The following is a 12,753-nucleotide window of genomic DNA, read 5'->3' as shown; positions in this document are numbered from 1 at the left end:
TGTGAGATCAGGAAGATGCAAGACTGATGGTGGGAAAAAAAGGCAGAAGAAATCCAGCGCTTTGCTGATACAAAAAACTACAAACAATTTTTCAGTGCCCTCAAGACTGTCTATGGGCCATTAAATCCCACCACCACTCCCTTGCTATCCTCTGACGGTGACACTCTCATAAAAGATAAAAAAGGCATCAGCAACAGGTGGAAAGAACACTTCAGTCAGCTTCTCAACCGACCCTCTTCAGTCGACCAAAGCGCCCTTGACCAGATCCCCCAAAACCGCACCATTGAACAACTTGACGTCCCTCCTTCAATAGAGGAAGTCCAAAAAGTAAATGAGTGCAGGCAAGGCACCTGGTAACGATGGGATCCCAACCGAGGTGTACAAGGCCTTAAATGGAAAGGCGCTCCAGGCATTCCACATAGTACTGACCAGCATATGGGAAGAGGAAGACATGCCCCCAGAACTCAGAGATGCCTTCATAGTAGCCCTATACAAGAACAAAGGCTCACGAGCAGCCTGTGACAACTACAGAGGCATCTCACTACTCTCCACTGCTGGAAAGATCCTCGCCCGTGTTATACTCAACAGACTCCTGTCGTCTGTTTCAGAGCAGAACCTGCCTGAGTCACAATGTGGCTTCCGACCAGATCACAGCACCATCGACATGGTCTTCACGGTGAGGCAAATGCAGGAAAAATGCCTTGAGCAGAACCTGAGTCTCTACATTGTCTTCATAGACCTGACGAAGGCGTTCAACACAGTGAACAGGGACACATTGTGGGTGATCCTCAGCAAGCTCAGTTGCCCAGCAAAATGCGTCAAACTGATCCAGCTCTTTCATGTCGACATGACAGGGGAAGTCCTATCTGGTGGAGAGACTTCCGATTGCTTCAACATCTCCAGTGGCGTGAAACAAGGCTGTGTCCTCGCTCTGGTACTATTCAACCTATACTTTACCCAAGTATTACGACATGCTGTGATGGATCTAGACCTGGGCGTCTACATCAAATACTGACTGGATGGCTCATTATTCAACCTTCGCTGCCTGACTGCAAAAACAAAGACAACAGAGAGACTCATCCTGGAAGCTCTCTTTGCAGATGACTGTGCTCTCATGGCCCACCAAGAAAATCACCTCCAAACCATTGTGGACGGGTTCTCCACCACAACAAAACTGTTTGGCCTGAGTATCAGCCTCAGCAAAACAGAGGTGCTGTTCCAACCTGCACCAGGGAGGCCAACGAACCAGCCGTGCATTACAATCGATGGCACGCAGCTTTCCAACATCAACACTTTCAAGTACCTGGGCAGCACCATCGCCAACGACGGGTCCCTAGACCACGAGATCAATGCCAGGATCCAAAAGGCCAGCTAAGCACTCGGGCGGCTGCGCTGCAAAGTCCTCCAACACAGAGGTGTAAGCATTGCGATGAAGCTCAAAGTGTACAACGCAGTGATCCTCAGCTCGCTCCTGTACAGTTGTGAGACATGGACACTGTACCGGAAGCACATGAAACAGCTGGAGCAACTCCACCAATGCTCCCTCCGGTCAATCATGAGGATCCGATGGCAGGACCGAATCACCAACCAGGAAGTCCTCGACAGAGCCAACTCCACCAGCATGGAAGTCCTGGTCCTTAAAACCCAGCTACGATGGTCTGGACACGGCATCCGCATCGACCCACAGCGAATACCAAGACAGGTATTCTATGGTGAACTGTCAGCTGGACTCAGGAAACAAGGCCGACCAAAGAAAAGATTCAAGGATCAGCTAAAGTCCAACTTGAAGTGGGCTGGCATTACACCAAAGCAACTAGAACTCGCTGCCTCTGACAGAAGCAGCTGGCGAACCCACATTAACCAGCCGCCACCACCTTTGAAGATGAGCGACGTCGGTCTTGCCACTGCGCCCGACACCAGGCCACAACCGCACCTCCCGTAACAACTGGCGTCCCAGGCCCCATGTGCCACACACTGTGCGCCTCAGCCTTTGGGCTCCAAAGACACATGAGGGTACATCAATAGATGATAATGCACAAAGACAATAGTCATTCTCGGTCACCGAGAGACTACTACTAACAACCCCAGCTCTGTCTTTTGCCCTCATCTTGACTTCCATTCCTTCTATCCCATAGTTTTTCCCCAGACTGTCACATGTGTTCCAGCTACACTCTCCTCCCTTCCCTGTCTTACTCTTTAATGAACTAATTGGATTTTACACTATTTTCCACCCTTGATTCCCTCCCCCACCCCTATCCTGGGCTGGAGGATTTGGCTTAGGGCTCACTTCAGAGCCAGACTACAGAGTACCCCGAAAGCCAGGGAGAGGGATTTAAACTGGATTCTTTAGTCAATAGGGAGCCATTGGAGGTTCTTGTGTAGAAAAGCAACATGATAAAAGTAGTGTTGAGGGGTGGTTTGGTTGGTAGTAACAGAAAGTCACTTATTCCTCTGCTTACTGATTCTGAACTGGAATTGAGTGGAGATGGTCTATACTCAATACTGAGAGCTTAATTTAATCACGAGAATCAGAAGGCTGGATTCTAATTCTGATATTTACTGGCTATATGACCTGTGGCAAGTCACTGCCATTGTGCTTCAGCTTCTTCATTTGTTGATTGTTGTTCAGTTGTTTTAGTCCTGTCTGCCTCTTTGCAGCCCCATCGTGGTAAAAATATTGGAATGGTTTTTGCTATTTTCTTTTCCAGCTCATTTTTACAGATGAGGAAACTGAGGCACATTGTTAAATCACTTATTCAGGGTCACACACAGCCAATAAATGTCTGAGGCCATGTCTGAATTTGGGAAATGTCTTCCTGACTCAAGGCCTGACACTCTATCCCCCATCACTTAACTGCCCATTTATAAAATGAGATAAAAATAAACTACCTCCATCCCAGAGTGTGTAAGAAAATTTATTGCAAACCTCAGCAGTCTATAAATGTGAGCTATTAATTACATGTTACTGTGATTTTGATTTAGTATCTACACTTATGTGTCCTCATAGATGGCAGACGAATCACCTTCGGTGAAACAAGTTGCAGGTGACGCAGGGGATGCAGAAAATGATGACATCATGGATGCAAAGCCCGATCGGTCTTCCTTCCTAGCGGTACTCAGGTAAAGTGTTTCTTTCGTTCTAGGCCACAGAAGGCATTCTCTACTGTTTCTCTCGGGGATCTCCCTGGCTCCCCTGAGTTCAGTTATCTCTAGGAAGATGACTCTCACATCTCTATATTTGCTCTGATCTCTCTCGAGCTACACCCCCACATCACCTACTGCCCGTTGTATAAAGCCAATTGAGTGTCCCTTAGGCTTCTCAAATGAAGAGGTTAGACCTCTAAATAAGTTTCCTCCTTCCTCCAAACCTCTTTTCTTATGAAGTCAACATGGCTGAAGTAAAACTCATCATCTTTTCCTCCTCATTCCATCATCCTTCATACTTCCATGATTTGTCACTGGCACAACAATGGTTCGGACTTGGAAACCACCTTCAACTTTCTCTTCTACCCACACATCCAATTAGTTGCCAAATCTGGTTCTGACATACAGACAGAATAATATGCTTCCTCACATGTCACATCAATCTAGCAATACACACACACACACACATACACACACACACACACACAAGGGTTAAATTTAGGGTTGAGACTAAATATAGTAATTATTGGTCGCCAAGGATTTATTTATAAAATCTTAAATAAAACACTCAAGTCATAATGGAGTTTTTTGTGATTTACTTACAGCAGGAGGGAGAGAGAGGGGGAGAGGGGGAAGAGCGGAAAGGAAGAGGGAGAGGAAGGAAAGGAAAGGAGTTAACTCAAAACCGCTCTGGCTCAGGCTGAGCCAAGGCGGAAGTTTTTGGCCAAGTGGGGCCTTCCTCTGAGAAGGGAAGTCAGTCCTTATCACTCACCCACGTGACCAATTGAAGGAAAGCTGTCTGTGGGGCTCCTCCAAACTCAAGTTCCAGGATTGAACTGGCGCTCAGCTCTCTCCACAGGAAGTGACAAAACTCCAGAGGCAGTTCTCTACCTCACTTCCTATGTCTCACATGTGCCAATGGTGGCTCAAGCTTGGCTTAGGACAGCCCAGGGGGGGAGTTAATTGTTTCTGATTTGTCATTAGCTAGCACATGCCTGTATAGTGTGGGTGTGCACATTCCTGGGTGCTAGACCAAGCGAGATGGAGAAAATCTAAAAATCACAGTGAACACCCAGCAGTATCACCTCCAACCAGTATGCATTAGATCTGGTATGAGACTGTGATGGCCCCCAAGTGGATTCTGTCATTAGATCTTTTCTAAAGATGCATGCATTGGGAGTACTGAGCCTTAGGTAGCCAGAGATAGAAGTAGGTCTGTAACAAAAGAGACTCCTCTTCATAGATCTTGAGGGAGATTTGTCAGAGACCTGAGCCTTAGAGATCCAGAAATATTGGAGGGCTGCCATGTTCAGTGTCTCAGAAACAAGGTGCCAAAAGTTCTCTACTTATCTTGGATATCCCCTGGTTGGTGTCTTCTTCCTTTGTTCAGAGCCTAGCTCACAGTCTTTCCACCTTCATTATTGGAACCTTTTGTAGACATGTTCATTTCCTCTGAAACTTCAGGCAGAGTTTCTCACTTTACCCTCCTCAGCTCCTTCTTTAATACCCCACAGGCAGGGATCATATTGTGGATCTCATCATCATCCCTATGGTGTTCCCTCCATGACCTCAGACTCTGAAAATTCCCTTTCTAATCCTAACCCTCTCTCTCACCATCTAATCCCTTCTCCTTTCCTTCCTCTTCACCACGGTCCTCCATCTCATCCCTCTCTGCCCTCTCAATCCATCACCCTTTCCCTGGCGCCATTTTTCTCTCTTTGGTCTTAACAAAGTGGACCAGACCAATTATACACTGCTTTCCACCTCTGAATCCCATGCCCTCCTTGTCTTGTTGTCCTTCACATTTGGCTCATCTTCAAGCCTGGGTTGTCCCCATCATTTTCCCTAAGAAAGAGTTTTCTAGACTTTGTGCATTCCCACTAGCCTTGCTTCCTTACCACCCATTTATTTATCAGCCCTTTTATCCTGCCTACTCACTACTCTACTCAAACTACTTTCTCCTAGGTGATCGTCATTTCTGGATAGGCAACATTCCACCCAGAGTCCTAGACTTAGAGTTGCAAGGGACTTTAGGTGTTATCTGGTCCAACTTCTTAGTTTTATAGATATAGATGAAGAAACAGAATCTCAGAGAGGTTAATGGCCTACCCTCAACCACTCAAGGAGTACAAGTATCAGAGTCGGGATTTGAAATGGGTCCTTGACTCTAAATCCAGCACTGTCTATATTACTTCTCCATGGAAAAATGGGGATGCATTTATTTCTTCCTGGTGGGGTTGAGATCGGCTGGTTAGTCATTATAATTTGGCAGAGATAGAGGCGATATGCCATAGTGGATAGAAAGCCAGGCTCTGATTGAGAAAGATATAACTTCAAATATTGCCTCTTCTGACACCTAATGATTATGACTGTGATTGAGTCACTTAATAATTTCTTTGTGCCAGAGGCAACTCTTTCTCCTGTAGACCTCTATGGGTAGAGGAATTTTCCTCACTAATTGTTCCCTTGCCAGGTAAATAATGAAATTCATCCAAAATAATAAGTTGTTATTATTGTTATTAAGTGTTCATCGTAACTTAATTTTCATTTACTTTATTATAGTCTTATTTTCTTTTCCTGGTTTTTCTTAATATGGTTTAGTTTCTACAAGTTCATATAAATAATATTAACTTAAGTTAACTTATTAATTCTAGTTCACCTATAACAATAATATTAATTAACATAACTGTGTTTCTTTCTTACAGTCTGTTATGATTCCATTACATTCATGTACCACAGTTTGTTCAGCCCTTCCTGTCAGCTCCTTCCTGGATAGTTTCCCCCGTCTTGATTTCCATAATGTGTTTTTTCCTGGTTCTCCTCTATAAATAAATTCCTTCACTTTTTGCTTGCTATTTCATCATCCATCTTTCACCTCCCAAGTATGACTTTCCTTCAGGTCTCTCCCCTGGACCCTCTTCCCTTCTCATTCTTCTTATTGACTCACCAACTCCCATAAATTCAACTATGATTTCTTTGGAGGTGATTCCCAAAGCTCTAGTCCTGGCTTATCTGTTCTATCAGATAGTAGCTAAACAAATATTCTCTGCCTGCCTGGACACTTGATAAATGCTTGTTGTTTAACTGAACTGTAAACCCATGCTGACTTGGCATTTTCCTATGGATTTTTATTCAATGGGAACTTGGGGTCACAGATTGTAGAATAAGAGTCGTTCATTTCTCATTTGAAGCATACATCCTTCATGGTGCCCATCCAATGATGAATCAAAGACTCTCTTCATATTTTTTACCATTATTTGGAATTTTTGATCTTGCTAATAACATTTATCTGTTTTGTGTGAAATTACTATACTTTTTTTTTTCCAATTTCCTTGTTTATTGCCCAGTCTGATCTACAAATGAATGAGTTCTTTTTCCATTCTCTTGGGGCATTCTCTCCGGAGTTTAAAATGGCATCCTGCTTGTAAAGAAAAGTAGAAATTGGGATCATCTAGTGGACCCTGAGCCTTGTTTGGTAGCTCGCCAAGGTCCCTGAGCTCCCACAGCCCTACCTACCTTGCTTAAGTCTGTTCCCTTTGCGAGGATTCCCATTAGGGAGAGCTGGGTCAGCCAGCAGCGTCAGAGACCATTTTTCCTCTTCCCTCTGGGACTTTGCTGCAAGCCCTCCCCCCACCTCCACCCCCTTCTCCAACCAGATTCTAGGTAAAAAGTAGCTTCTCAAAAAAAGAATGTGCAAAGCCTGGGAAGAAAGGCACTCAACCGTTTAGAAAGAGCCCTGTTTCCCACAGTTGAGAAGATGGGCACAGGTGGGCAAGGAGCATTTGCTTCAAAATCAGAGGCAGGACCTGAATTCAGATCCCAGATCACCTAAGGAGAACTTTTGTGACTTGGAACAAACACTCTCACTTTTGGATCTGTTTATAAAAGGAGATCACTTCCAGCAAGAAATCTCAGTCTGAGATCCTAATAGCTTTTTGGTCTCATTTCCACTAGGTGGCAGAAAAACATCATTTTATTTCCAACTTATTTGGTAGTAGGAACTGAATCATTTGGGAAGATCTTTTTATAGTTACTTGAGTATTTGAGCTTTAAACCAACAACTTAGAAATAATAAATGTGCTTATAATTGGGCTTAGTCATAGACCTGTGGGTTCTAAAAGTAAAGTCTGATTTCTGAAATCTGGGTTATATATGTACACACATGCATGTATACATGTATACTGTGTGTGTATATAGTGTTGGTCCAGGATTAAGCTTACTAATACTATATATTTATATATACATGTATGTATATATAAATCCATCTCTATCTCTCTTTATATCTATCTTTATTTGTCAGTCTATCTTTCTATATCAATCTACCTCTCTCTCATCTATCTATCTCATTATCTATCTATCCATCTATCTATCTACCTATCTATCTACCTATCTATCTACCTACCTACCTACCTACTTACCTACCTACCTGTGTGTCTGTTTCTGTGTGTCTGTATCTTTCTATGTCTGTCAATTTCTTTCTATCTATGTATCTATCTCTTTATCTGTGTGTCTATATCTTTGTCTGTCAATTTCTTTCTATGTATCTATCTCTTTATTTGTGTGTCTGTGTTTCTGTGTGTCTATATCTTTCTATGTCTGTCAATTTCTTTCTATGTCTGTCTATCTTGTCTCTCTGCCTGTCTATACATCTATATCTATCTGTATGTCTGTCTATCTTTCTATGTCTGTCAGTTTCTTTCTATCTGTTTGTCTATCCTGTCTATCTGTCTGTCTATCTACATCTATATCTATCTGTGTGTCTATCTATATCTTTCTATATCTGTCAATTTCTTTCTGTTTGTCTATCTACTCTTTCTGTCTACCTACATCTATGTCTATCTGTCTGTCTATCTACCTATTTGTGTCTGTCTATATCTTTCTATCTTTCAATGCCTGCCAATCTTTATCTTTCTATCATGTATAAATTATAATACATAAACACATACATACATGTGTTGTGTGTATATGTTTATATAGTGTGTAGGTTTAAAATTGTCTGTATACAGAGTGTGGGTACATGTCTATACACATACATATCCATATTGTGGGTGTGGGTGTGGGTGTGGGTGTGGGTGTGTGTAGTATTAGTGAGGTTAACCCTGGACAGATAACTTGAATGATTTTTTAAAATTCTGCACATGTCCTTTGAATAATGAACGCAGTGCTGTGACTAGTGGCGGCATTGACATGATTTTGTTCTGCATGCCCTTCTAGGGCATGTGTGATCCTGTGTGCTTGCTTTCTCGGTGTGGCCGCTGCACTTCTGGAAGGAGGCACCTCTTTCCCTCGTCAGGACCTTTCATGGTCAAACCCGTTTAGTGGCTAGAGAAACTGCGTGACTAGGCAGGAAGACCCAAATGCCAGGGTGTGCCTGGTCCTGTCACCGGTCACAAGCTGTCAGTCCTTCAGGCATTTCACTGGGCTATAAATGACAGACTTGTTGCTCTGTGTCTGTGGAGGAAGTGCCCAAAGCTCTCTATATCAGGGAAATCACACGTTTGGATCCCAAAAGGGGAAAAACTGTTCAGAAGTCTCTAAAGGTGATGAGAGGCCGGGGAAGGGAGCCAGTTTTCGCCAATCAGGAAGACTTCCTGGGTGGTATGGTGACTTGAAGAATGGGTTCGTTTAGGTTAGAAAAACATGGAAAGGACAGTCCATGGTGTGATGGATAAGATGCTGGACTTGGAGTCAAGAAGAATTGGGTCTGAATCCTGGATGAGAGAAATAAAGACCTTAGGCATAATAATTATAATAATAGCATTAATATAGCACCAACTGTGTGCCAGGCACTATGCTAAGCATTTTCCAACTATCTCATGTCATCCTCATAACAACCATGGGGGACAGGAGCTGTTATTACTCTATTTGACAATTGAAGAAACTGAGGCAAACAAAAATGAAATGTCTTTTCCCAGAATGACACAGCTGGATTTAAACTTGAGTCTTCTTGACTGCTAGCTAATAATGGCTAAATGCTTATTTCTTTCTTTTCACTTCCCTCCTTCAGTTTCCTTTTCTTATAAAACAAAAGGGTTGAACCTAATAGTCTCTAAGCTGTCTTTTACCTCTAAATCTTTGATCCTGTGAAGAAAGTTGGGTTCATCCTGGCATGTTTTGGAGTAAAAAAACTAATTAGAACAGGGGATGGATATCACAGAACAGAGAAGAATAAGATTGACTAGACAGGCTTTTTTGTTTGTTTTTTGTTAAATTAGGAGGGACTTCAAAAATCATTATTCTAGAGACAAACCAGTAGAAGATGAAACAGGCAGAGAAAGCCAGGAAATCAGAATTATCCCATCTAAGCCTTAGCTCAAGGTCAGAAAGAAGCAAAACAGATTAAAAAAATGGAGGGATTTCATGAAATCAGGGGTTTGACCCTCTCATACAACCACAGGAAGAAAAGTGAGAGGACAAAGAAGGTTCATTTCTATAACGGGTAAACCCCCTATTTTGCAGGCCCTGTTTCAAATCAAGAACTCTTTCTTTGTCATCAGTATCTTTTCTTTGGGGGGGTCCTTTGTTCTACTACCTGCCCCCCAGGTTGTTTAAGAAATGCTATTTCATTTTTCTTGTGTGCTGTGATTTTTATTTTCACAGCTAGGATGTGTTATATGTAAACAAGTCCCTATAGAAAATGTGTTATTTGTGTAATTATGAGAGAGATCCAGGTGGTCTACCTTTTCCTTTGGCAAAAAAGAATTAACTTTTATGAAGAAATAATACTATTAGAGTTGGGGCAAAGGAAAACAAAGAGATCAGACGATATGAACCTTTTGCAAGCAGTGATATTAGGCAGTTTCCTAAATCTAGTTGTGGAAATATATCTGAGAGTGTCAGTGCTGATTTGCAATAAGCTGACTAGTGCTTGATAAGTGGCCATTTTCATTCTCTCAAAGGAAAAGTGAATATAAAAGTAAATTTTATTGCAGTTATTATGGAGAAAAACATCCTGGAAGTTCGAGTGTATTTTTTAAAAATACTAGTTGATAATGATTTACCTGAGAGTGAAAGTGGGCATCAAAGGAAGGTTGTACTTGGAGTCTGGAGGTTCCAGATTTAAATCCTCTCTCTGATGCCAATTATTTGTATGACTTTGGCTCAATTCAGTAGTTTTTCAGTCATGTCTGACTCTTTAATGACCCCATCTAGGGTCTTCTTGTCAAAGATACTGGAGTGGTTTGCCATTTCCTTCTCTAGCTCTTTTTTACAGATGAGGAAACTGAGGCAAGTGGGGTTAAGTGACTTACCCAGGGGTACACAGCTAGTAAGTGTATGAGGCCAGATTTGAACTCGGGAAGATGAGTCTTTCTGATTCCAGGCAGTTTATATCCACTGGGCCTCCTCACTGCCCCCAGGCAATTCTTGAAGACTTGGGTCATATCCAAATGAGTCCAAGAACTTTCCACACCAGAAATCCCCACCCCATGATGAAATCACAAGATTGAGCCACACCAAACAACCCCCCCCCATCTCAAAACTGAACTATGTCTGATTTAATGGAGAAGTAATTTTAAAAAACAATAGCAGCTCTGATTCTTACTAAATTTCCTTATAACATAACATAACATAACATAAGAGTCTTTGTAACTAAGGACAGGGAGAGTGATAAGGACTAAGCAATTGGGGTCACACAGGAAGTGTCTTCTGCTTTGGAACCAATACACAGTATTGATTCTAAGATGGAAGGTAAGGGTTTAAAAAAATTAATCAAGTACTAATAATATAAGGCACTATGCCAGTCTAGCAGGGTAGATTCCATTTAATTTCACTGTCTACTGAATGCATCATGCTAATTTCTAGGATTAGAAATGAAATAATAAAAATGAATATGAAATGAAAATTTGAAATAATGTTCATAAAAATGAAATTATAACAATGTTTTATATAGAACAATAAGTAAAATAATTATAAATATAATAAATATATATGTTATTTAAAAATTTAAAAATATTTCTAGACTTAGAGGACTTGAGTTTAAATCCCAGCTCTCATGGTCACTACCTACATGGCCTTGGAAATGTTATTTAACTTTTCTGGGCCTTGGTTTACTCATCTATAAACTGTTATAGGAAAAGTCAAGTAAATGGAGCCTAAAAAGTCTCCGCCCTCAACAAGCTTATGCTCTGATGAGGGAGACGTCGTTCATGAGATATGCCTTGTTCTAGAAAAAGTCATTTTAGAGGGGAGAGCCCAGCAGATGGGGGAAACAGGAAAGGGCTAAGTTTTGGAGGAAACAAGGGTTTCTATAAGGTAGAAGCAAGGAGGAGAGCATTCTGGACACAAGAGACTGCCAACACAGAGGCACAAAGAAGGAGGATGGGGGGTTGTTTGTGAGTTCTGGAGGATTATTGGAGGGGAGTCCTTTGTAAGAAGTTAGAAAAGATAGAAAGGGGCCGGATTTAAAAGAGCTTTGAGTACCAGACTTAAGGGACTTTGTATACTATCCTAGAGATAACAGCTCCTTGGGGTGTGACTGTGCCCTGTGCTTTAGGAATATCAGCTCCTCAATTGTAGGGAGGATGGATTAGAGGAGAGATGCTGTGGTACTTAAGTGCTTAATGATGAAAGGGCTATGAGTCAATAAACATTTATTAAGTGCTTGCCCTCTGTGCCAGGTGCTGTGCAAAAATTTAAGAAAGGCAACATTGTTTCTTGTGTAAAGAAATCAAGGAAGGAGTGAGTGGGCTGATTTCCTTCCTTTGGGGCTATTCACATTGCTTTTTGTTCAGTCATTTCAGGCGTGTTTGACTCTTCACCACATTTGGGTATTTTATTTTATATATTTATTTAGTTTTTGGTAAAGATATTGAAGTGGTTTGCCATTCCTTTCTCCAACTCATTTTACAGATGGGGCAACTGATGCAAAACAGGTGTAAGTGACTTACCCAGGTTCACATAGCTAGTAAGTATCCGAGGACAGATTTGAACTCAGGAAGCTGTCTTCCTGACTTCAAACCACATATTCTATTCTTTGTACCCCCTAGCTGCCTTAAAAAAATTTTTTTTGCATTACTTTTATTTTAAATGATGGGCTTCTTAATTTTTGTGTGTGTTATGTATCCTTTTGGCAATCTGATGATCTTGTGGACCCCTTCTCAGAATAATGTTTTCAATATAAATATAATATTTCTATCATATCTATCATGTGATGTTCATATTGTATAAACTATTTATCTTATGTAATAACATATTTGTTATATAGCAACATACCATATTATATAAATATATTTATGTAAGAATATTTGTCTTATATTCTATAACATTTTATGAAAATAAAAATATAGTATTTCTAAAATATCTTTATCTTATATAAATACAATATTTATGTTGTATATTTCATATTAATCAATATTATATATTCTAAATACATATAAATATTTATATTATACAACAATTATAAACATAATATTTATATAATATAATATTTATAGTCTTTAAAATAAATACGAACATAATATTTATAGTTTAACATATTCTATAACAAATATAAATATAATATTTATAGTCTATATTTTACAGTCTTTAAAATAAATATGAACATAATATGTATAGTCTATAATATCATTTATATTCTGTAACAAATATAAACATAATATTATATTCTAT

At 40.6% G+C, this 12,753-nt stretch overlaps 1 protein-coding gene across 1 annotated transcript in view; it reads left to right on the top strand.

The window, feature by feature from the left end:
• The window catches only part of CASP7 (caspase 7), a 50,909-nt gene that overhangs the window by 15,081 nt on the left and 23,075 nt on the right, over nt 1-12,753 (top strand). The window contains exon 2 of the mRNA XM_056803780.1: nt 3,008-3,120. Coding sequence (XP_056659758.1) covers nt 3,008-3,120 — 113 coding nt within the window. The remainder of the gene's footprint in view (nt 1-3,007; nt 3,121-12,753) is intronic.

Source organism: Monodelphis domestica, chromosome 1, assembly GCF_027887165.1.
Source record: "Monodelphis domestica isolate mMonDom1 chromosome 1, mMonDom1.pri, whole genome shotgun sequence".
Classification (NCBI taxonomy): Eukaryota; Metazoa; Chordata; class Mammalia; order Didelphimorphia; family Didelphidae; genus Monodelphis; species Monodelphis domestica.
Note: the sequence above shows the minus strand (reverse complement) of the source record. Positions and strands in the feature narration are given on the sequence as shown.